The sequence below is a fragment of the Rhincodon typus genome, chromosome 17, assembly GCF_021869965.1.
Source record: "Rhincodon typus isolate 14 chromosome 17, sRhiTyp1.1, whole genome shotgun sequence".
NCBI classification, from domain to species: domain Eukaryota; kingdom Metazoa; phylum Chordata; class Chondrichthyes; order Orectolobiformes; family Rhincodontidae; genus Rhincodon; species Rhincodon typus.
In genome coordinates this window covers 27,700,630-27,726,624 of record NC_063348.1, presented here as the reverse complement: position 1 = coordinate 27,726,624, position 25,995 = coordinate 27,700,630, and the positions used below count along the sequence as shown (strand labels likewise).

At 39.7% G+C, this 25,995-nt stretch overlaps 1 protein-coding gene across 7 annotated transcripts in view; it reads right to left on the bottom strand.

Moving 5' to 3' along the window:
- The window catches only part of dennd2b (DENN domain containing 2B), a 397,329-nt gene that overhangs the window by 166,439 nt on the left and 204,895 nt on the right, over positions 1-25,995 (bottom strand). For all 7 annotated transcript variants that reach the window (XM_048606823.1, XM_048606826.1, XM_048606822.1 and 4 more), the window contains exon 2: positions 20,791-20,895. In XM_048606823.1, the coding sequence (XP_048462780.1) occupies positions 20,791-20,864 (74 nt within the window). In that variant the 5' untranslated portion in view covers positions 20,865-20,895. The remainder of the gene's footprint in view (positions 1-20,790; positions 20,896-25,995) is intronic.

The following is a 25,995-nucleotide window of genomic DNA, read 5'->3' as shown; positions in this document are numbered from 1 at the left end:
TAAACCATATTTTGCTGTTATTTTAGCCTATTTACATATTCTCATTTAGCCATTCTAATCTTCCATTTTATTACCACATTATGATTTCATTTATTTCTTTTAATTATTTTTAATGTTGTTAACCCTAGCTTTATCATATGTCTCTCCCATCCTTTTAAATTTCAGTATATTTTATTCTATACCTTGAAATTTTTTCTTTGACACATTTTTTCTGATTCTGCAGAAAAAGTTGCTTTTTCCACCTTATGTTTGAAAATTTCCCATTTTTTGCGAAACTAACCTATTTGCAAACATTTTTGTCAAGTTGCATGGGAGTCATAAGTATTTTCTCGTGTTCTTCTTCTTCCAGTCAACACTTAAATTTAAGAAACACTTTTAGCTTTAACTCTACACTATTCTTTCTATTCATTCACTGAAATTGTTTTACTAATTATTCTATCCTTTTACATTTATTATTTATCCCACTTTCTATAACTAAATCAAGTATTTTATCTTTCACATATGCACAAATTTTGCTATTTCCCTTCCTCCTCCTTAATTCTATTCACATTGGCTATCCCCGAGACTTCCTACATTCTAGCACAATAATACAATTCTACATTAACATTACTGCACTTCATTTTTCATTCATTCCCAGCTCTTCATATAGATTTTTCTTCAAAAAGAATACTAAGATTCCAGTCTTGACTAACCTAAACCACATCTCCGTTATGGTTATTATACATTCAATACTGGCTCCAATTTTGGCTACTTTGTTCAGGATGATATCAAGCTTCTCTGCTGTTGTTAGAGTTACACTCAGGCAAGTGGAAAGTCTTTTTTTCCTTCATTCATTCACGGGGTGAGGGCGTCGCTAGCTAGGCAGCATTTATAGCCCATCCCTAATTGCCCAGAGGGCAGTTCAGAGTCAACCACATTGCTGTTGGTCTGGAGTCACATGTGAGCCAGACCAAGTAAAGATGGCAGTTTCCTTCCCTAAAAGGAAGTTAATGAACCAGATGAGTTTTTCCAACAATTGACAATGGATTCACGGTCATTGTCAGATTCTTAATTCCGGATATTTTTATTGAACTCAAATTCCACCATCTGTCATGCGGGATTCAAACCCGGGCCCCCAGAACATTATCTGGGTCCCTGGATTAACAGTCCACCAAGTATTCTATTACATTCCTAGCTGTGCCTTGTAGGTGGTGGACAGGCTTTGAGGAGATGGTAGGGGAGTAACTCACCTCATAAATCTCAGTCTGATCTGTTCTTGTAGCCAGAGTATTTATATCTTGGTCCAATTCACGTCCTGGTCAATAGTAACACCAGGATGTTGATGTTGGTGTTGTGGAAAGCAAATCTCCCACAAGCAGCAATATGATAACAACCTAGATAATCAGTTTTTGACTGACTGCTAAATATTGGCCACAACACCAAAGAAAAAGTCCCTGCTCTTTTTCAAATCATGCCATTGAATCTTTTACATCTGTATGAGGAGGCAGAGTAGTTTTGTTTAAGCATCACACCTAAAATAATGGAACTCAAACAATGCAGCACAAACCTCAGCACTACACTGGATTGTTGGCTTTGATTTATGCGCCGAAGCCCAGGAAAGGAACTATGAACCCACAACTTTCTAAGTTAGAGGCAAGAGTGTGCCAACTAAACTGTTGCTGACACTTAAATCATATCATTTCCAATACATTGCCTCAATTGCCCATCAATTAAGGGGCACCTCCTTTTGTGTACATTCTTTCTGCCTCACGAGGACAGAACCTGCCAGCATGTGGGGAGATGCCAAGTAAGCATTGCAACCTCTCAAATGGGCTGTGGGGCAAAATGGGTAAAAGCTGCTCACTTTTGAGGCAGGTTTTGATTCATGCAAGGATCCCCAACAGCAACAGTACCTCTGGTACTAAATGACACCTCCTCCCTCCCACATTCTCACTCAGTTCTGCCTGACTGGCCCTAAGACTACACCTACTTGAGTGCAAAGGTGCAAGACCATCCATGTTTCTTTATCCTACAGGTGCTGCCCCAGCAACACCACTAATAGCAGTGGCGCTGCTGTGCTGTTGTACCACTGATTGCTTCAGCACATTCTGGGGCAATGGCTGTTCCTCAGTAGGGTGGCAGTCCTAGCAGCAGCCACTAAGTTGACTAAATTCCCACCATCGTGCTGAACTGTATGGAAGCCCATGCTGCAACCTTGTGCCTGTTAAGTAATAGGTAAAAAATTAATCAAATTGATTCATTTCCATCTGACAGCGATAAGGCTGACTTTCATCCCATTGGTCTAAGTTATTGAGCCTAGTTGTCACTGGTAAAACAACAATGGAACACTGCAGTAGTTATCTATCCCGGAAAGGATTTGCAAGAATTGCATCCAGACATTGCTAATGCTTGCAGAAACAAGGAGTGGTCCATTAGTAAACAGGAGATGGTTAACGCCTATTCACCAACCCAGAATTTCATAAGCTTTAATCACCACTTTCTCAACCCGCTCTGCCACCTTCAATGAAATATACACACATCCCCAGGCCCCTCTGCTCCTGCACACTCGTAACTGCATTCATTATTTTGTTTTGCCTCTCCATGTTCTTGTGCCCAGGTCCACCTCTGAGCAACAACGTTGCCCAAAACTGGTCCACCGTTAAAATTGGGTCAGACTGAAACTGAACAAATTGAACCATTTTAAAAAAAGGTACCCAAGTACTTTATTGGGACCTTGAATTTTGAAATGATCCCAACAGCAGGGACTGTACTTTAAGCACAGTAAAGCAATAGAGCAAAACTTTAATTATCTTCATGTGAGGATAAGTAATGAATAAGTATAGTTGCTCACAGGAGAAATGAGTCAGCATTTTAGTGAAGTATTCTATTTTCTGTTTGAGCATTTTTCATATTACCAGAGGCAGCTGATCTTCATTTCTTTGCATTGCATGGGAAGACTTTTCTTTGTAGATTTTTCAATTGGAGAATAGTTTCGGGTCCACAGCTACCCTTACATTCCATTTTACTGAAGAAATAACAACGTTTCAGTAACCTAGCACACTATTCAGATTGGGTTGCGCAGCCACAAACAAAGAAGAGCAAATTAAACCTCTAGTAGAGTTAAATCTTCGTGCATTTTGTTATTTCTGGCTTCACGTTCAATGCGCCATCCTAACGTAGCCGTCAGTACAGTACTTCAGTCCCAGCTGCTATCTCACTGATCCCCTTCGAATACACAAGTGCAGTTAAGGCCTATATTGGTGGGTATGTCAATGCTCAGTAATTTCCCGCTTCAAAGGATTACTGCCAAACCTGAAGGAGAAGTAGGAAGATATCACCAACAGAGCCTTAATTTTGGCCTTTATACTCCTCATAATTTCTGAAAGTAGTCAATCATTGAATTTGCGTTCAATAAGAAACAAAGCACAGCTGGCCTGTTTAAAGTATCCTTGTTTCTGGTGGAATTTATATATTCAAATATAACTCAGGCAGGATCATTGAAACTTGCTGAATTAGAAATTGAAGTGTACTTGAAACACAGATACAAGATAAAATTTAGATGGAAGTATTTCTCATGTAATCTTATGTGGTTTTATTCAAGTCAAAGCACCCTTTGCAGTAATCTATTCATAACTGAAGCAAGGGTGTCAGGGAGAGCAACAATGAAATACTGTGCCACTGTAGTGGGCCCTTGAACGGTATTCGGTTGAATCTTCCACATTTGAGTTTTTCACGCTGGCCTGGCCAAGATCAATGAAACGATGTGTGAAAAAATTATTGGTACAAAATGAAGATAAATGCAAATGAACAGTTAACCTCAAAAAATACAGGATCAAGTCTTCCTTTCCAACTTGAAGTTTCTAATGAGGCCAAATATTTGGGTGCTGCTGTCTGTACAGACATTGCATCTATCTATGCTTTTTTGCATGTTCATGTTGGGCACCAATTACACAGACTGCCTATTGAGAAAGGAGCTTTCCCCAAATATTGTCATCAATATAAAGAAGATGCACACAAATCCAAGTTTCTGTATCTCCAGCTTCTCTAAAGGTCAGCATATAGTCAGTAGAGGGACAATCAGATGCTGGCATTATAACCTGAGTTTTCAAAGATCATACATAATTTTTTTTTTAAAACTGTCCTCATTGTTAAGGTACATACTGTGAGCAACTACATTCTGGGTACATCTAGTGCAGCCAAAGTGACACCTACACTCACCAATGATGATAAAATAAAAGGTACCTCTCACTGACAATGGGAACTTTGGGAGGATTAGTGATGGTATTTCAAGGTGGATTCATCATTGTACGAAATCAATGGATTTCAGATTTTTTGCAACCATTTTGCAATCCACTACATTATGGCCGCAAACTGTGCTGTATTATCCTTAGCAAAAGTGTAATTAATGGGTCTTATCTATGTCAGACTGATTAATACATTTTTCCATAAGGCCTTTTCCAACTTCAAACACTTCAAGAACAGACATTCCATCAACATTTCCTTTCATTACAGTTTTGAAATAACTTTGTTCAATGTAGTCTTCATTTCTATTGAAACTGATCTGATGTTAGGCTGTCAAAATACTAAGGACACTTCATTCAATGAATTTCAAACAGATATGCCTCATGAGGCATGCCCTTTCCAGCTCTGTAGTAAGCTTTCTCTGTTCACCTGAATGAGGGGCATCCATAGTCTTGCATAAGAAAGGGTTAGTGGATTTTTTTTATGCTGCACAGCTATTGCAGTACAAGAATTAACAATCTTTCTGAATGAGCAAATAACTGGAATGTGCTTTGAGTAACTGTTTAGCCATCTACATTATGAGTAAGAATTAATACAGACACTTCTTGTACTTTTCTAAATGTATCTTTTGGAAGCTGTTTCTGAACCTGCTTGTGTGTGTGTTCAGGCTTCTGTATCTTTTGTATGTCGGAAGAGGTTGTAGGAGGAGGTCATTACCAGGGTGCATTGGGTCTTTGATGATGTTGGCTGCCTTTTCGTGGCAGTGAGCCATGTAAATAGGGTCCGTGGATGCGAGGTTGGCTTCCATGGTGGTGTGCACAGCCCAGACCATCTTCTGTAGTTTCTTATGGTCCTGGGCAGAGCAGTTGCCTTAATCAGGCCATCATGTACCCGGACAGTATGCTTTCAACGGTGCATCTGTAGAATTTGGTGAGGGACCTTAGGGACATGTCAAATTTCCTGAGCTGCCTGAGGAAGAAGAGGCGTTGTTGTGCTTTCTTGACAGTCGCATTTACGTGGGAAGTCCAGGACAGGTCATCGATTATCGCCACTCTGAGGAACTTGATACTCTTCACCCTCTCAACCTCAGTTCTGTTGAGGTAGATCGGGGCGTGTTCTCCTCCCTTCTTTCTGAAGTCAATGATCAGTTCTTTTGTTTTGCCAACATTGGAGACAGATTGTTTTCATTGCAACGGGTCACCAGGCCCTCTATCTCCCTTCTGTATCTTGACTCATCATTGTTAAGTATCCATCCCACTATGGTGGCGTCATTCAGAATTTGGCAACACAGTCATAGGTTCAGAAAGATTATTCAACCATGGCACTAAAAAGTAATAATTTGTCTCACAAAATGGTTTGAGTCGGGTTTATCCACGTTCCCATATGCTTAGTGTCTGGTCTCACCTGAGACAGGAGAGATTGGCAGTGAATCTCTTGCTAAGGAAGGAAAATTCCACAATGTCATCCCAAGCTATTTTTACTCACTGTGAGCAGGTCAATTTTAACTCAGCCTTGGCCACAGGTCTTAAAGTTTATCATCTACATGCCTCCTTGGTCAGGTATGACATGGAAAGAAAAAATCAAATGAGCAATGAAATGCCAAAATATAACAATTGTTCAGTTGCTTGCTATCCAGTCATTTTATTGGATAATGTCCTGCCAAAGTATATGAAACATGAAGCATCATGGGCTTACATATTTAAGCCAACTTCAATTGGATACTTCAGTCAAACTTTAATCAGTAGCTAGATTTTGAAAAGGGAGAAAAAGTCATGTTTTGTTTGACATAAAGGTAATTTGCCGTTTGACAATTAGATATCATTTTCCTTATTTTCTGAAGCGCACAGCATTGAAACTAATGATTGGAAGGAGCTGACTGTTAATCATTCAAAATGACAACAACTTGTCCTTTATGCTACATCATGCTTGGAGTCCTATTGGCTTAACGTTGAGGCAGAACAACGGCACAGATAGAAGGAAAAGGATGCAAGTTGCACACTGAATCCCACCACCTCACGGGCCACCCAGCCCTAAATTCTCAAAGATCTGCAGGTACAGTACTGGCAATTCAGGCACACAAAATCCCACCCCAGAAGGTAAAAAAACCAATAAAACCCGTGAATGGTGCATACTGACCCAAATTGTCTCATGTACTTCAAAATAGAACTCCAATATGATCAGTATGTTCATTTCCAGTTATTACTGGTTTTTCACTTGGAATAGCAGAAATTTGTGGCCCTAGATAGACATCACCACAAATCATGGGACAGCTGATGACTACAGACTAAGTAGTAACATTAGAAGGAAATGCAGTCTAGAGATTCAACATTCAAATACTGCAACAATATCGCTGACCCACCTCACTTGAGCACAAATGCTGTTTGCTGTACCTCCTGGAGCATGTGATTGATGAATTTATATACTAAAGATTATTATTAAAACTGGCTTCTGGAAATTTGACCTGATTTGGAAAACTGAACTTTGGCACCATTTTCAGAGGTTAATAAATACTTGAGGTCTCATGGGGACAACAGAGTGGGAACTGTACACGAAAAGAACTATCTTGGCAGATTATCAACTGCGTGAAAGATATTTCAAATTCTTTTTCCACTCTAACAGGAAGTGGATCATATATTATGCTATGCTGCATGCTTTGGGATTGTCTCAGGATTAAGTTATCATGTTGGGAGATTCTGGAAACAGTGTTAAGAATCTCAAGACCCTTATGGCAAAACAAAACGGATCTGTGGGTGATGTAGATCCACTTCTCAATAGTGACTGGAACGTCAGTACTAAAACAAAATAGTGAGACGTTGACACATTGCTTATCACATTTACCCCCCACTCCAAAAAGAAGCCAACTTGGTCTCAAGAAAGCAACCTTTTTACAAGTTATAAAGATCTCTTGCTAAATGGAGATGGGAAGTTTCAAACAATTTTCTAATGAATTTGGGTCCAAAGCAGAAAGCTGCCTCCTAATTCACCACTAATAGACTTGCAAGGAAAAATCAGTAAAAAGACAATAACATGTGGAGTATTGCCATACTGGAGCACTGTTCTAAAATACACTAAACAAGTTAGACAAGAATGTGACATTTGAAAGATTTACTAGATTTTCCTTCTGGTACTCAGTTAAAATATTACTGCCTTCTTCTGTTTTCAAAACAGGAAATGTGCATTTTTAAGGTATTTTCTAATCACCCTGTTCAGATATCGACAACACATATCCCACCTGTCTCAGACATGAAGCTAGACCTTCTGACTTCGAGATAGGGACACTACCACTGTGACTTAGGCTGACCCCACCAAAGCATGTGTAAAAGGAAAGGTGATTGTGCTTAAATTAGCCCTTGTCACCAGGTAATTGCAGAAGCTGGAAATCCTGGCATGGAATATCTAATTCTGCGTGAAGGTGCCTGGTTGTCAGGACTATCCCCAATTCCTAAGTCTGGAGGCCCAGATCTGAAATGGAGAAGTTTTATATTGTTGAGAGGTAGCATGTTGAGCCACATGTAAAATCTGACCCAAAAGGAAAATTTTACAGTAAAAATGAAGGAAAAAGTAAGTCATTTTGGGCTATAGCAACTACAAGCTGTGCCAACTGTGGGCACAGTGTGTGATCTTGCTTCTGAGTCAGCAAATTTATGGCTTCAAGTTCCATTCCAAATACTCTGTACTCTGAGCGGTCACTTCAGTGTGATCCTTTTGGATTGCTGCCCTGACAGAGATGTCACATCTTGAAAGAAATGTTAAACAGAGCTCCCATCTGCCACTTGGGAGAATGTGCAAGATTCCATGGGACTATGAGAAGAACAATGGAGGTTTCCAGTATCCTAACCCCATCTTTCTCCTACAATCAACAGCATTAAAACAGTTTATCTGCTCACTTGAAGCCATAAATTTGCTGACTCAGAAGCAAGGTCACACACTATGCCACAGCTGGCATTGCTACAGGCCAAAGTGACTTATCTTTTCCTTCATTTTTACATGCAAAAGTTTCCTTTTGGGTGATATTTTGCAGCTTATAAATTGGCTGCCACATTTCCCTACATTACAATGGATCCAGGAAACCTTTCACATCAACTGCATGTTCCAAGGTGTTTAAGAATACTTCACTGGCTGGTAAAGACAACTGAATGTCCAAGGGATGTGAGTCACAGATTCTGTCCTATCATCTGGTTCTTTCAAAAAGCAAACCAGCCTCCCTTGCCCAATTGTTCCTTGCAAAATTATAATTGTTTTCTCCCTCATGCATTTATCCAGTTTATTTTTACAGGCTATTGAATTTGTTACCACCACCCTATCTGACAGTATATTACAAATCCTTATCATTTGCAAAAAGCTTTTCATCATATTGGTTCTGGTCCTTTCATTAAACCCTTTAAAGTGTGTCTTCTGGTGACCAACCCTTTAGCTAATAGTAATTGTCCATCTTCTATATTGGTAGTGAACAAATCAAATCTTGGCCTTCTTTGCAGTCAGGAGAACAACTACAGTTTTTCCAGTCTATGCTTCTGCCTGTAAACCCTTATTACTACTGCCATTCTGGTATATCATGAGATCCTTTCAAAAGCCCTCAAGATAATCTTAAAGTTTAGTGCTGAGCTAACAGAAGGAGCACGTACCACAAACATCTCCATTTTCAATGACAATGGAGCTGGCATTTCAGTGCAAAAAACGCTGAAGCATTTGGAACCATCATTGACAAGCATCTTTGAATAGCTGAGGTCCCAGAGGACTGGAGAATAGCCAATGTTGTCCCATTGTTTAAGAAGGGTAGCAGGGATAATCCTGGAAATTACAAGCCTAAGAATCTCACGTTGGTGTTGGGAAATTATTGGAAAAGATTCTCAGGGACAAGATCTATATACGCATTTAGAAGCAAATCGACTTATTAGCAATAGCATGGCTTTGTGCGGGAAAGGTTGTGCCTCACTAACTTGATTGAGTTTTTTGAGGAGGTGACAAGGATGATTGATGAGGGAAAAAGTGGTTGATGTTGTCTACATGGACTTCATTAAAGCCTTTGACAAGGTCCCTCATGGCAGATTGGTACAAAAGGTGAAGTCACGTCGTATCAGGGGTGAGCTGGCAAAATGGATACAGAACTGGCTTAGTTATAGGAGACAGAGGATAGCAGTGGAAGGATGCTTTTCAGAATAGAGGGTTGTGACTAGTGGTATTCCACAGGGATCAGTGCTGGGCCCTCTGCTGTTTGTGATCTACATAAATGATTTGAAGGAAAATGTAGCTGGTCTAATTCGTAAGTTTGCGGATGACACAAGGATTGGTGGAGTTGCGGATAGTGAGGAGGATTGTTGGAGGATACAGCAGAATATAGATCAGTTGGAGGCATGAGCAGAAAAATGGCAGATGGAGTTTAATCTGAACAAATGAGGTGATATATTTTGGAAGGTCAAGTACAGGTAAAAAAATTAAAACAGTGAAAGGCAGAACCCTTAGGAGCATTGATACGCAGAGCGATTTGGGTGTGCAAGTCCACAGATCACTGAAGGTGGCAGTGCAGGTAGGTAAGGTCATAAAAAAGGCTTACTGAATGCTTGCCTTCATTGGAAGGGGCATTGAGTACAAGGATAGACAAGTTATGCTGCAGTTTTATAGAACTTTAGTTAGGCCACACTTGGAATATTGCATACAGTTCTGGTCACCACACTGCCAGAAGAATGTGGATGCTTTGGTGAGGATACAGAAAAGGTTTGCCGGGAGTTTGCCTGGTATGGGGGATTTTAGCTATGAAAAAAGGTTGGCTAAACTGGACGAATACATGAATTGGAAGGGAACAGAGGGATATGGATCCTGAAAAGTGAAGACAGCTTTAGTATAGAAGCGCAAAATGTGGCAGCACATGCTTGAAGGGCTGAAGGGCCTGTTTCTGTGCTGTATTGTTCGTTGTTCTTTGTTCTTTTTCAGCCAGAAGATAATCTATTGCAGTCTTTTCCTGAGATCCCTAGAATCCAGGATGCAAATAATTTCATCCATTTTTCAACATATCATTAGTCATCAATTAGCTTCTCACTGATGCTCAGTTTGGATTCAACTGTTTGTCAACACCAGAATTCTTATAAACTTGGTCCAAACATGAACAAAAGAGCTGAACTCAAAAGGTGAGGCAACAATGACTACCCTTGAGATCAAGTGAACATATAAAAATTTTAACATTAAAAGGAGCCCAAGTCAAATCAAAGTCAACATAAACTGGGAGAAATCTCTTTCCTGTGGATGTCAGAGCCAATATAAAGGAAGATGGTTGTGCTTGTTGCAGGTCAATTATCTCAGCCCTAGGATATCACTTTAGGAGTGCCTCAGGACACATTTTTTGAATCAACATGCTCAGAGATGTCATTGCGTGCCTCTGAGGCCGGTGAAACTTGAACCCAGATCTCCTAGTCCAGAGGTAGAAACACTATCGTTGCACAAGTCTCCACAGCTGCTCAGGATAGTGTCCCAGGCCCAACAACACTCAGCTACTTCATTAAATTACCTTTAAAGCAGCTTGATACCATCCAGGACAAAGCAGCCCACTTACCACCATAAACATTCACTTCTTCCATCACCAGTGCAAAGTAGCAGCAGTGTGTACCATCTAAAAGTTGCAGTGTAGTAACTGACCAATGCAGAGGCCTAGGATCAAATCCCACCAAGGAAGATGAAATTTGACATTTTAAAAAAAAACAACTGGAATTAAAGGTCCAATTATGACAGTGATACCAATGTTGCCTGTTACGAAACCCCTCCCTGGTTCACTAATATCTCTTGCTTTAAAGGCAGGAAATCTGCCATCCTTACTTGGTCTCCATAAGACTCCAGACCCACTGCAACATGAATGAATCTTAAATGCCCTCAGAGAGGGCCTAGAAAATCACTCACTCAGTTGTATCAAACCGCTAACAAGTCTGAAAAAAGGAACAAAAATCAGATGGACTACTGGCATCCACTTAGGCACCAAAATTCACAACAAATTCAACCCCATTAGCCCTGCAAAGTCCTTCTTATTTACTGCTGGGCATTAGCCCAAAATTGAGAGAACACAGACTAACAAACCAACAACATACTCATACTCACAGAGTCATACCTTACAGACTTTTTTCCATCAGGCCAATCCACGAACAAGCTGTGGTGTCCTCCAGAAGTCTATCTCCAACTTCATCATTCTTTACAATGTTTATGAGTTTTGTGTCTTTTGTAAACTTCAATTTTGTTCCCTGTAACCCTAAATCCAAGCCATTAACGTATCACAAAATCAGCAATGATCCTCATACTGAACCTTAGTGAACACCACTCTTAACCTCCCTCTACTTTGAAAAATAGTTATTCACCACAGCTCTCTTTGACAGAAATTGGATAAGGCTCAGAAACAGGTGTGGGGAGTTCTGAATAATCGGTGCATAATTGTTGCATTGCAGACTGCATGCAAACGTCACGCAATTCGTTTAAATTACAGCGGTGTGCAAACCTGACCTAATCAGACTGCTGTGTGGCTTCACGGTTCAACAGGCGCCTCAGGTTTCTGTGAGACTAGCACCGCTTAAAGATAGGCTGCACTTCTTAAAGCCAGGCTGCACCTCTTCAAACAAAAAGGTATATTCTGGCTGCACTAGGTACTGGAAATTGTTTGAGAAGATTGTTTTATCTGCAATAGGAGTGAAAATGCTGCAATACAACTGCTCCTAAGCTTTCTGACACAACAGACAAGAGGAGGGACATCGTCTATCTACAGGGGATCTTGCAGATAAATCACTGAGACATTGGCACTGCAGATACTTCACAGGATAGAATCTACACGTCATGAGCTGATAGACACAAGTGGCCTTCAGTTGGTGGTGGAAGGAACAGGTTGTGCAGAAACTCTGTCTCCAAAGGGTGAGGGTACACATGGAGTCTGCTGCAGGTGACTGAGATCTTAAAAGAGCGGCATGCAGCGAAAGGCTGTTGGGTATGCACACTGATGTCTTGGGTGAATTTGCTGGCCTACCTGAGGGCCTGCTGTCACCATCAAGAAGCACAGAGGAGTTCGACACTAACATGGCACAAAGCTTTGTGCAAAGTGTGGGGCTCATTCTAACCAGCATGGAAGGAGTAGCCAATTCCAGTAGCATATTTATGGACTCAATCAACCATGATGCAGTGCCAAAATCACTGTTTCAGCTTCCATTGTATCTGTATAAACCGACCAATGCCTGAATTACAGTGAACGCTCAAATCAATGTCATGCAATCTTAATTTGATGTCATCGCGCCAGTATGCAGACTCATATCCTGCTATCATGAGTGCAGATACCAGTACCTAAAAAGGGACATAGAGAGTGTCACAACAGTCTAGCAATCTATATTCACCAACAGATTGCTGACGTACCACCTCAGAAAAGGCTCAATGCAGAGTGAACCTCTTGAAACTCATTGCCACCAAACTGTTAAAGAGCATCCCATTCTAACCTCATTCAATGCACACAAACACAGATCACAGGAAACATCAATGTTTAATAATCAGGAACAGAGACCCTGATCGATTTGTTACTGCCTTTTTATATCACCAACTACAAATGACCTATCTCAGTCCATCCAGAATAGGGATTGTAAATGGGAATGCTTTGAGCTGAATGCCTTAGTTTCACAAGGAGTGCTGCACTGACAATTAAATTGCTTGACATTGTCAGTAGGAAAAGAGATTTACTATATAAACAACATATCTGGGAAGAAGAGCTAAGTGATGTTTCAGCACCAATATTAATACTAGGAATATAGAAAATAGCAAACAAAAACTTAATTAAAACGTTAGCCATGGCTTTACCACTTTTAAGGTAACCTTCTAAAGTTCAGCAGTTCACCATTGCAGCCAACTCAAGTCTTAGCATCAGATCCTAAGTTAAACATATCTTGGATACAGAGTACAGCTCCCAACACTCTACCTTCAAAAATTTGTCTGAGTCCTAACTGGAGCAGTGCTCCCCAATGAACAGCTGTTGCAAGTCAGGTTTCCTTCACAATGCACCCAGTGACAGGTCAAAATATGGAACACCTGCTAGATCAGTTCTGTTAAAATTTTTAAAATACTAATTTAACATAGATTAAAGTGCATTTTACCCAGTGTAGAAAAAAAGTTAAAGGCAGTGATAAAGTACTGAAATTAAAGTAAACTTAAGGTGCAATTGTGCTGAGCTGCAAATAGCAGGGGTTGGTTTATTATTGATGGGCATCAAGGATGTCTTGAATAACTTTTTTAAAAAACAAAGAAACATACCTACTAGCTCGCTATTTCTATGGAATTTTAGAAAGGAATTTGGCCCTGACTGAAGCTACAGGAGAGCTGAATACCTCCTTTTAATTAAAATGAAATTTTGTTTGTGTTCTTCTCTGGAATGCTACTGGCCTCAAAAGTATGTGATGTACAAGCCTTTGTAGAGCCAGGAGGCAAAGACACCATCCTTATCCAAACATTTTGATCTACTCTACTTTTGCACAATCTCCTACCCAATGTACAACATTAGGGAGCTGGGGAAAGATACTGAAGGACAGCTAATGGACAAAACTGCTCACATGAGCTTGGGCCTCATGAAACAGCAATTAATACTTCCTGGGTTACATTAAATTTGACCCTGATCCTTTCTGCACCCAAAATCCACATTTTCCTCCAATATCTTCAGGTGTGGGCATCCTTGCAGATCCTGGAATTGAGAATTAAGTACACATCAGGTTTGGTGATCTGAACTCCCCAAGACTAAACTCCCCACCATCAGGGATTGGGCCATCCTGGATGAATCCACAGAGGGTCAGATATCAGATCCCCATCTCAGCTTGGAGATCACATATTCCTCTCTCTTAGGTCAGAGTTGTAGATGGGACTTACTTGGTCCTGCAGGCTGCTCCTCAGCATTCTCCATCCAAATTGAAGCCTAGCCTGTCAGTCAGGTTCCCTGTTTGGAAGCCAGTCTATCAGCACTAAGTAGTACCCACTGTGGACTTAAAACTCCAGAATGTCAAGTCCAGCTTCCCAGTTTCAGCACCTGTCTTCTTAATATCCAGGCCAATGTCTCTGAACAGGGTCACAAAGAAGTAATGTGCCTCTGAACTGGGGTATGTGCATTTCAAAGGCGCATGGTTGCAGGTCACTACTGAGTAAGTAATGATATATTTTGAACCGAGCCAAAAAAAAACACGCCATTTTGATTTTTCAGCTTAATCATTAAAAAACTAAGAGTGCAAAGGTAGTTGCCGTTATTGATAATAACTCCCTAAAAAAAAAAAGAGATCTTGTGTCTTCTCGACTTGAATTTTTCTCCAGACTATAAACTTATGTTTACCTATATGAAAGAATATTCAGTAAGCCATCTACGTATATTCCAAAGCTCAGACGACTGCTTGTTTTCAGCTTTTAGGGAATGTGTCAACTGTTACAAAAGCAATGTTTCATCCATTTAATAATTTGCTGATTTGGCATGTATAATTTCCAGAACACAAATCCAATCATCAACATCTGAACTGTGACTTAAATCATCTCTCACCACACATTCTTAATCACCATCTCAACATTCAAGATCTCCAGTATCTGCTTTTGGTTTTCTTATATTTTATTTTTGTACCCAAGATGTTTTAATTTATGCCATGGAATGGTGCAAAAGTGTGTTAAATCGGTGAAACTGGTTTAACTCAGGAAGCCTTGACTTTATTCACAACTGTAACAGCTGAATCTTTCGATAGAAATCTGTAATGGTCACAAGTGCACTAAAAACTGACCAGCAAAAAATGAACCAAAGTGAGGAGCCTCAAGTTTTGCCAATACGAGGAGTTGTGAGGAAACTCAAGAAAAGGATCTAGTTAGCCAATAAAAGATCAGACAATGAGAAATCCACATGGACCTTTGAAGGCCATAATAAACATTCAGAATCTAAGTTTTCAGTTGCTCGCCACAATCAAATTGATGTGCCCAGACAACGAGTTCATCTCCATTTTATAACAAAAATAATGTTATACAGAACTGCACAGACTCTTTTCAAATAAGATTTGAAATAAATTCCCATTGCTGAAACCAACCAAAACAATTTCACAATAAGAATATGTTTAGAATTTATCCTTATAGTTACACCTTCACAGGTTTTTCAGTAGGCAGATATCACTGTGGATCATTTGTTTCTTAGGAGTAAGGCATTCCTGATAACACATCTTTAAAGTTAATTAATCTTTTAGCACTGAATGGCATGTCCATTGAGTTGAGCGAATATACTGATTTCACATGTACAGAGCTGTTTTGACATATACCCTGTTGTTTCTAAAAACATGTAGTATATTGTTGGATAACTTTAAGATGTACCAGTTTCAAAGATGTGATGTGAACAATACTTAATTTAAGCCTGAGTCAAATGATAATGGATAATTTCTGGCACTGCATTGAGCAGGGAAATAAATTACAGGACACCTACCCGCATATGACTTTGTGAACCTGAGTTGCATGGATCATTATCCAATCAAGTATTGAAACCCCAGAGGCTTTAAGAGTTCTTTAAAAGTTAAGTTACTAATTCTACAGTGCTATAAAATTGATTTTTTTTAAAAAAGCTCACCCAGACCAGGAAAGTGGAAGAGAAAGAAAAATTACTCTTTATTCTGCAACAGCATTAATCCAAAGCACAAAAAAAAAACACATTATAATTCCACACCACCAACCACTCTTTCATGCTTCTAACTAAGATTGCTCATTTAGCAATATCAAATCAGATTCTTTTAGTTAGGAAAAACGAGAAACCAGAAATGGTTGCCCTATCAATCTGCCTTGAATTTAAACTTGAATCATAAATTTAAACAAATGCTGCACTAATGATTGTGCACTAATCTCTAATTGATATTGATGTAATATTAAACATACATTCAGCCAACAAGTCCCTGGGAACAAGACTAAAACATCAGGTACCAATCACATACTGGTTTGTGTACAAATTTCCTTTGAAATGCTCAAGATTTTTAAAACAATAATTAAGATATTGTAGATTTATTTTTAAATATCGACTTCTCATCCTTTCATGGAAATATTTTAGATTGTAAAACTTCAAATAGAATAAGGCGTCTCCTGAACTCACTGCATGCTTGCTAAGAATAACATTTAGATGTCTCTCAATTTTAATCTTTCCTAACCCTTTGACATCAGTTTGTTTTTCCTCCATGATCAACCAAAACAAATTATCCATTCTTTACTTCTTTTGCTGGTTGTGGAACATTGCTAAATGCAAACTGGCTGTATTTGACTACTAAAAGTTATGACTGCAAACCAAAAGTAATTAATTGTCCGTGAAGTACTTAGCTACATCTGATATAAAGATCTCCAAAATAAGCAAATGTTTTCTTTTTGAGTAAAAAACCATCTTAAAATCTTCTGCAAAGTATGCTATTTTGCAAGAAAGTATTTGGCAAAGTTGAGACTTGTCCAGTATCATTTGGTAAAATGAAACGAACTTCACTGCTAAAACGTTCGCTTGTTTCCACAGACTTACATTTCTATTTTGTGACCTTTTTTAAAGAAAAGACTTCATCCCTGCTTGTTCCTCATTCAACTTACCACCACAATATACAACCTGATTGCATCTATTCCAGTAAAAGTTAGTTAATACCACTCACTAACAATGGTAACACTATTACTGAAAGTTTAATCACTATGTGGAAATTATCACTGGAGAATAAATTTGGTGTAACATGACAGGACCTGCATATTTCTACATTTCTGTATGTAACTCAATTTTCTGCCTGAATATTGGCATTTCATACAAATCGTCCCTGAAGCAGTGAAAAATGCCAGTTTCTGAGCAGATGTACATTAACAAATCCCTTCTAGCAATAATTCCATTCCCCAGTCTTCACGTGTCAACTACACAGAGCACAGGCATTCTCATCAACTACCATGACCGCAGCTGTTGAGGAGAAGACGGTTCAAATAGAGTGAGACCAGTCCCTTTAACCTCACTATGTGTATTCGAAGATGATACAATAAACTGTTCTCAACTATTCACTCATTGCGAGATTCACATAACAACCATTTCCTAAGTAATGTTTAAAAAAAATGACATTTTGTCAAAGGCTTTCATTTTGCACTCATCAATCTGTCTACAAAGTACTGGGCCCGATGTATTTACATCTGTAGCTTCTAGTATGCACACGTGCACCACCTCAAGCCAAGTTGACAACCCTAAACTGCATGTCAGCATAATTCTTTGCATATTCACGATAAGTTAACATGTGATTTCACAATTGGACAACATATCTAACATTGGACACTTGTTTAGAATTTTGCAAGAACATGCTGATTAGGCACGTTCAGTACCTTGCTTATTACAAACTTCCGTGGGGATATGCTGGGATACAACTTGACAGCCTTCAGCACATACCAGCTGCATACCAGGCATCTCACTGGCAATGAAATTTGTATATTCATTTGCTGCAACAGGCAGAACATCCTCATCAAAACCAAAAGAACTGTGAATGCTGTAAATCAGGAACAAAATCAGAACTTGCTGGAAAAGCTCAGCTGGTCTGGCAGCATCTGTGAAAAAAAAAAAAATCAGAGTTAACGTTTCAGGTCCAGTGACCAAGGAAGGGTCACCTGCTGAGCTTTTCCAACAACTTCTGCTTCGAAAACAGAACATCCTTTTTGCTTGATACCAGCATCCTATTAGTGTCAAACATAGTGGCAGCATGGAAGAGGTGACCTGTTGCTCAAACCTTTCACATACCTTAACTGAGGTAGCCTGGTCACTCTTCAGGGCCAAATAATGACGGTCTTAGATCTATTCATAAGTTTGCACAATATATAGCAAGACGAGATATGATCAAGGTCACCATTATCCCACAGGATGGCTTTGGAGGGAGGGAGGGACGGACAGACTGAGGGAGTGAGGGAGGGAGGGAGGGACGGACAGAGGCCCAATCTATAAAGTTTTGGCATTCTTTTCTCACATTGTATAAATGCTGTTTTCCCTTTGCATTGGTAATTTTTTGTAAATTGTCCTGATCAATGCAGTACAAAAAGCTCAACAAATTGTCTTTTTTCACCTATATTCTAGTTGTGTACCAAAGAACTAATTATTAACTGTTTGAGATTTACAGTTACATTGTGAAGTATTATTCACATTCTTTGATAAGACTGCCGTGTGCAGGCATACCTTATTCTACTATTTTAGTCTGTTTCTTCTGACATAATTTGATTACTCCAATGCCCTTTTTCTTCTCATCACTAATTATTTTTTGTAGAGATTAAAATATTGCTCTAAACCCTTTATGCCTGTTTTATTTTGCTCTGACCACTCTCGATAGCTACATTCTACTGTTGCATCTTTTGTGTTGAATATTCTACATACCTATGTCACTAGCTTCATTTTTAAATTCTGATTTATCCAGCAGCTTTTTTATTTAAACTTCAATGGATTGAGCAATATTCAAAGTGACTTCTCTAACGCAGACTTTATTGGGGAAAGAATAGACAGTGGGCAGGATAAGCGTAGGTTTTGGTTGTAGGCTTTATTTCACTGCTTGTGAAAGTTTGTAACATCTAAAACAGAGAAGTAAGTCTCAAAAACTGATTTTTCTGAGTTATCAAAAAACACATATATCCAGGTTTGTCTGTAGTTGAGTTCTACACGGAGGTCACGGCTGCTGCATGTTATCATTGTTTTCTTTGTATTTTGAGGAACGTTCTGATAATTTTGCTTTAATTATTGCTTTGTCTCTTTGTATTTCATTTTGTTGTGGCTACTCTGGAATTTTCTGTTTTCATAGTACTGGCTGTTCTTGCAGTTTTGGACTTCACCTGCCTATGTTTGTATTTTGTGTCTATATTTATTCAGATGGTGATTACAGTGCATTTCTATCATTAGACTATGAGATGTCAGAGCAGAAGTAGGCAATTCAGCCTATTGATCTGCTCCACCTTTCAATGAGGTTGTGGCAGATATGCTAATCCTCAACTTCACTTTTCCCCATAACTCTGGATTCCCTCACTGATTAAAAATTTGGTCTATCTCAGCCTCCAATAGACTCAAGACCATAAGACACAGGGGCAGAAATTAAGCCATTCAGCCCATCGAGTCTGCTCCACCATTCAATCATGGCTGATAAGTTTCTCAACCCCATTGTCCCACTTTCTCCCCGTAACCTTTTATCCCCTTGACAATCAAGAACCTATCTCTCTCCATCTTAAATACACTCAATGACCTGGCCTCCACAGCCTTCTGTGGCAGTGAATTCCACAGACTCACCACTCTCTGGCTGAAGAAGTTCCTCCTTATCACCATTCTAAAGGGTCTTTCCCTTACTCTAAGGCTGTGCCCTCGGGTCCTAGACTCTCCTGCTACTGGAAACATCTGCCCAACATCCACTCTGTCCTGGCTGTTCAGTATTCCGTAAGTTTCAATTAGATCCCCCTCATCCTTCTAAACTGCATCGAGTATACACCCAGAGTCCTCAAACATTCCTCTTATATACAACATGCCTGTTGTATCCCATCTGCCACTTACTTGCACACTCTCCTGACCTGTCTAAATCCTTCTGCAACCTCCCCGCCTCTTCAATACTACATGTCTGTCTACCGTTCTTTGTATCATTTGCAATATAGCAACATAACAATGCAGCCTCTACAAATCTCTATGTTAAAGAATGTCATAGATTTCCCTCTGATGGGCCAAATTCCTCCTCATTTCTGTCCCAAGTGGGCAACCTCTTACTCTGAGATTATGCCCTCTGGACCTAGACTCTCTCACAAAGTGGAAACAATCTTTCTGCATCTAGTTTGTCAACCCCCTAAGAATCTTGTATATTTCAATAAGGTCATTTCTCATTCTTCCAAGTTTCAGTGAGCGCAAGTCCAACCTTTCTTCATAAGAAAATCCCTCCAGATCCAGAATCAACCTAGTGAACCTTCTCTGCCTCCAAGTTATTGTATCTTTCCTTAGATAAGAGGATTGAAACTGTTGAAATTATTCCAGTTGTGATCTAACATTGTATTGTTTTCGAAAGACTTTTCTATTTTTACACTCCATTCCTTTGGAAGTGATAGCCACCATTCCATTTGCTTTCCTTATTTTCTACTGGTCTTGTAAGGTAGCTTTTTGTGATTCATGCACAAACATCCATAAATCCCTCTGTGCTCCAGCTTTCTGCAGTCTTTCTTCACTTAAATAATTTTCAGCTCCTCTATTCTTCCTGCCAGAGTGAATAACTTCTCATTTTCCCACATTATGATACTTTTCAAAATATCTTGCATGGCCCAAGATAATGTTCTTTTTATTGGTGAATCATTCAATTACATTCTGCATAGAAAGCCATGCTTCTACACTATTAGGACCATGAAAACATGATGGCTATGGAAAGCAAATAGGCGAGAACAAAGAATATAGGGCAATAAAGTTATACAGATATTCCGGCAGATCCCTGGATAACATTACAGGCAGGCAGTGAGAAACATTGCTGAGGCATTGAGAAAATTTGTGCAACATTTCCTTCGGAGGTTAAATAAGGAGCTTGAGATGTAGACATTTAAAGAAACTGCGGTAACAGTCTGGAACACATCTCTCACCTGGTACTCGTCTCACGAGCTGCTTTGGTTGCTCCAGCTGTGTGGTTAGCGCTGGCATTCTTGTTGGCAGTCATCCTTACCTATCCCCTCAGTATCCCTGGTCACCTGCAGAGGAAAGATGATGTCTCATTAACGTGCATCAACCTTTCAACCTAAACTCAGCGGATAATAATGGGTCATCATTAACATGGGTCACCAAGTTAAAACCCATTCATTGTGATGGAGATAAAACTAATCATTTAGCAACTCGCCTTTCATTGGATAGAAATTATGAATATGGATTTAATATATTGAATGGGTTGGCACATAAGAATTGCTGTTAACTGCACTAGTGTTTCAAACAAAAACAAGTATTATATAACACGCTTAATATAATAAAACATCACAATTCACTTCACAGGAACACAGTCAGACAAAAATTGCTACCAAACCACAATGGGTTTATTTATAAATGAATACACTGATATGAAAAGGTTTCCATTCTGAACCACTATTTTCTCCATCCATTGACCCTGTCATTGCTAGGTGTACATTTGGTAAACTTATCTTTACAGCTTATACAGACAGCATGCTGCAACTGCATCATGAAGCACATGCAGTCCAGAAGTTCAATGCAATATTGAGTCAATTGTATCAAACGGCCAGAGGCAACATAAAATACACTGTTTTTTTTTTTAAAAAAGTCCCTCAATTTTTAAACATTCATCTCTCGTCATACTCTAGTGCCATTTATTGACTATGAAACATCTTTTCATATCTCTAAATCATACAATTAATCAAAAAAGTGAACTGAATGGTTTAGAATGACTCCTTGAATGGTTCTCCCTTCTTCCCCTACGGTCTTTGCTTTGACTCAATTCATAGGCATGAATAAACTGCAAGTTTCTCTTTGTGGAGATTGTAAGTCTGAAATCATAACTGACCACAGGTCACATGTTCTTAAAACATAAATACATTGCCTCATGACAACCTCTCACTTTTATAAACAGTGGGCCTACACTGTAGCATTAGTACACAGCAACCCCCTTGTATCATTCATTAAGCTACCAGCACAATCTCAAGAATGCATTTCAAGATACGGGTTGTATTTTGTTAAACAGCTCTTCTACTTTTTCTGTGAATTAAGCCAAAATTAAAGCTCCTGAGTTGGGCAGAGTTGAATCAACAGCTGGTGGAAAGCTACAGATGCTACATCTGTGTCCAAGTCGTTCAAAAATGGGTTCTATTTCTGAGATTATACTTCTTTCACACCCAAGGACGGCCACTCAGTTACACTTCAGTGATCTTCAACCAATCTCCTGGAGAAAAATAGAAGTACAGTAATGGATTTGCATTCCAAACTACGTGAAACCTCTGATATAACAAGGTGTAGAGCTGGATAAACACAGCAGGCCAAGCAGCATCATAGGAGCAGGAAGGCTGACGTTGTTTCGGGCCTAGACCGAAGGGTTGTTATATCAGATTCTCCAGCATCTGCAGTTCCTACTATCTCTACTTGAAACCTCTACAAGGATTACAGATGCATACAAGTCACAGGATTTTTTATTCTTTCATAGAGTGCAGAAGTGTTCCCGTACTTCTGCTGCCCTTGTCCGTCTTAGTGATAGATGTTGTGAATTAAAGACCTTTGAAAAGGGTTTTAGTCAAGGCAGACTTCGCAAACTGTTGTAGTGCATCTTGTATATGGTGTACACTGTTGTCAGTGATACAGGGAGTGAATGATGGTGGTGGATGGAGAGCAAATAAAGTGCACGGCTTTGAGATGGATGTTGTCGACATTTTCAGTGTTACTGCAATCATATCCATTTGGTAGATGGAGATGATTCCATCACACTCCTGACTTGTGCCTTGTAGGGGCTAGATAAAATGCAGACCAATCCAGATCTGTTTAGTTAGCTCTTGTACCTCCCATATATACTGAAAGAGATATTTTGACAGCCACCACTCAAAAAGGCTTCTATCAACAAGGAGATACAATACCAAATCAGTTGTACCAGCTCTGTATTCTACAAACTACAGCCAGTGTTTGACAACAATGACTTCTGCAAGCCAACAAAAGTTCTACTGTACAGAGTAGATGTCATCACCACACTCCTATTCTACAGTGAAACTTGAAACTATGCATCAACGACAGAAAAGTGTTAGAGAGATTCTACCAGCGATGCCTTGGATGCATTCTCTGGCATTGATGGGAGGACTACAACCAAATGCTGGTGTCCTAATTGAAGACATCCCTACAAACATTCATGGAAACATCCTTCAAAACCAGGTATCACAAACCGCACTAGGCTGGTTGAAGCACCTCTTTGACCAGCTCCTGTTTGCTCAACTCTCAAATGGTCAACATTTCAGGAGAGGACAACGCAAACGCTATAAAGGCACTCTGAAGCTCTTCTTGATGCACATGAGTATTAATTTTAATAACTGAGAAGAGCATATTACCAATTGTTTAGAAGGGCAACGTCTTGTCCATCAAAGTGCACAATGTTTGGAGTCTAAACATCCTCATAATGAGACATAGTGGCACAGAAAGAAAGAAAGACAAACAAGCAAATCTTGTTGTCTCGACCTCCTGCCTTGTGTGCTAAAAAACTCAAGTCACGAACCAACCTGTTGAGTCACATGAAGACCAAAGCAAAAAATTACAACCTTGAGTAGATGCCATTCTCGACTGAGGGACAGCTGACAATTGGTGGTGAAGAGGTTTGGGTGAGTCACAAGATGAATTAATCACCTCAGAATTCCCAATCTCTGGCCTCTTACAGCTATAGTCTCTATATGGCTAGACCAGTCCACCTTCAGCTCAACGGTAACTCCCAAGATGTTGATGATGGTACTTTAGTGTCGATCATACAAAGAAAGGGAGATGGTTAGATTGTCTTTCATTGGAGATGGTAATTCTGTGATGTGAATGTTCTTGCCGATCAAGCAAAGCCTGAATGTTGTCTGGGTCCTACTGCATATTGACATGGACTGCTTCAGTTTCTGTGGAATCACAACTTGTGCTGGACTTGGCAATCATCAGCGAATATATTCACTTCTGATCTTATCATGAAGACTGTAAAAACAGAGAACATTTTGGCCTATAACATTACCTTGAGGAACTTCTGCAGCGATGTCCAAGGACTGAGATGATCCACAAGCATTTTCCTTTGTGCTAGGTACGACTCCAACTGCCAAAGATTTTCCCTAATTCTCATTGACTTCAATTCTGCTTGGATCCTTTATGTCAGATCTAGCCTGTCTTCAGTTGAATGTTGCCTAATGTTCATGGGCAGTCACCTTCACCTCCACTTGTTCAGCTCTTTCAGCCATGTTTAAAGCAAGGCTGCAAGAAGCCTTGGAGGTAGTGTAGCATTGGCAGAACATAAACCAAGCATCGGTAAGCAGGTCACTGCTATGTAGGTGTCGCTTTTAAAGCATTGTCAATGGCACTTTTACCTCTTTAATGATTGAGACGAAGCTAATGGAGCTGTAACTGGCTGGGTTGGATTTGTCCAGCTGTTGTGGACTGGATGTATCTGGGCACATTTCACATTTCTGAGTAAATGTCTATGCTGTAACTGTACTGGAACAGCTTGGAAATAGGTTCAGGTAGCTTTGGAGCACAAGTCTTCAATGCTATTTCGGAGATGTTGTCAGGGCTGATAGCTTTTATGTATCCAGTGCCTTCAGCAGTTTCTTTATATAATATGGAATGAATCAAATTGGCTGAAGACTAGCATCAGTGATGCTCAGGACCACAGGAGGAAGCAGAGTTAGCTTGCTCATATGTCAGTCTTGGCTGTAGATGATTGAATATGCTTCAGCCTTGTCTTTTGCACTGATGTGCAACATTCAGCACCAAGTTAAACATTTAACTCGTACAAACATACAAGCTAAGAGCAGGAATAGGGCATTACACCTCTCAAGCCTATTCCACTTGAAGTAATATTTTATCTAGATTTATTTCACTTCCTTACTTCAGCACATTAACCAAAACAATGAGAAACTGGGGAAAGGAGGAAGATCAACTGAAAATCTATCCCACCACCTCTTCAACCAAAAACAAAACTAGTTTCAGACAACCACTTACATTCATATTGTACCTATAAATGGAATGAAACATCCCAAGGAATCCTACAGGAATATTCTAAGACCAAGTTTCTCACCAAGCCATATGACAAGATATCGGGTCAGATGACCGAAAGGTCATAGAAATAGGTTATATGGGGTGTCTTAAAGAAGAAAAGTGAGGTAACAAAGCAGAGGGGTGTAACATTAGAATGCGAGAACTTCAGGTCTACACAACTGGAGGCACAGAAACCATCACTGGAGCAATTATAATTGGGAATGCACAACAGGCCGAAACTGGAGGAATGTAAACATATCAAAGGGCTGTAAGGTGTGAGATTCGAGATAGGGAGGAGCAAGGTCATTTGTAAACAAAGATGAGAATTTTAAAATCAAGAGGGTGCTTGACCAGGAGCCAATGTAAGTGAGCAAGTACAGGGTTGCTAAGGAACAGAACTTGCTGACAGTTAAGTCACCAGCAACAGTGTTTTGGGTGTCCTCAAGTTTCCAGAAGGTAGAATGTGGAAGACCAGATGGGAGAGTATTGGAATTATTGAGTCGAGAGATGGTGGAGATATGAATGAGAGTTACAGTTGCACATGAGCGGAGACAAGGGCAAAGTCAAGAAATGTTATAGAGATGAAAATACGCAGTTTTGGCAATGGCATGAGTAGGAGGTCGGAAGTCCTTGGAATCAAATATGTTATGAAGGTTGCAAACAGAGTGGTCTATCTCAAAATGTTCCAAGGGGGAGCTACTGAGTCAGTAGCCAGAAAATAGAGTTGAGTGTGGACACTGGGATAAATCGGGCAGTAAATTACAAGTTTTAAAATCATTTTATCCCTTGAGTAAGTTTAAGACATGTGTTTTTTTTTAAAAAAACAGAATGGAAACATTGAAAATTTCATTTTCACAATACCAATTTAAGTGACAGATCATCAGAATGCAAGAGATAGCAAGAACTGCAGATGCTGGAGTCTGAGAGAACACAGTGCGGAGCTAAAGGGACACAGCAGACCAGGCAGCATCAGAGGAGCAGGAAAACTGACGTTTCAGATCGGGGATAACAAGGTGGAGAGCTGGATGAACACAGCAGGCCAAGTAGCATCATAGGAGCAGGAAGGCTGACGTTTCGGGCCTAGATCCTTCATT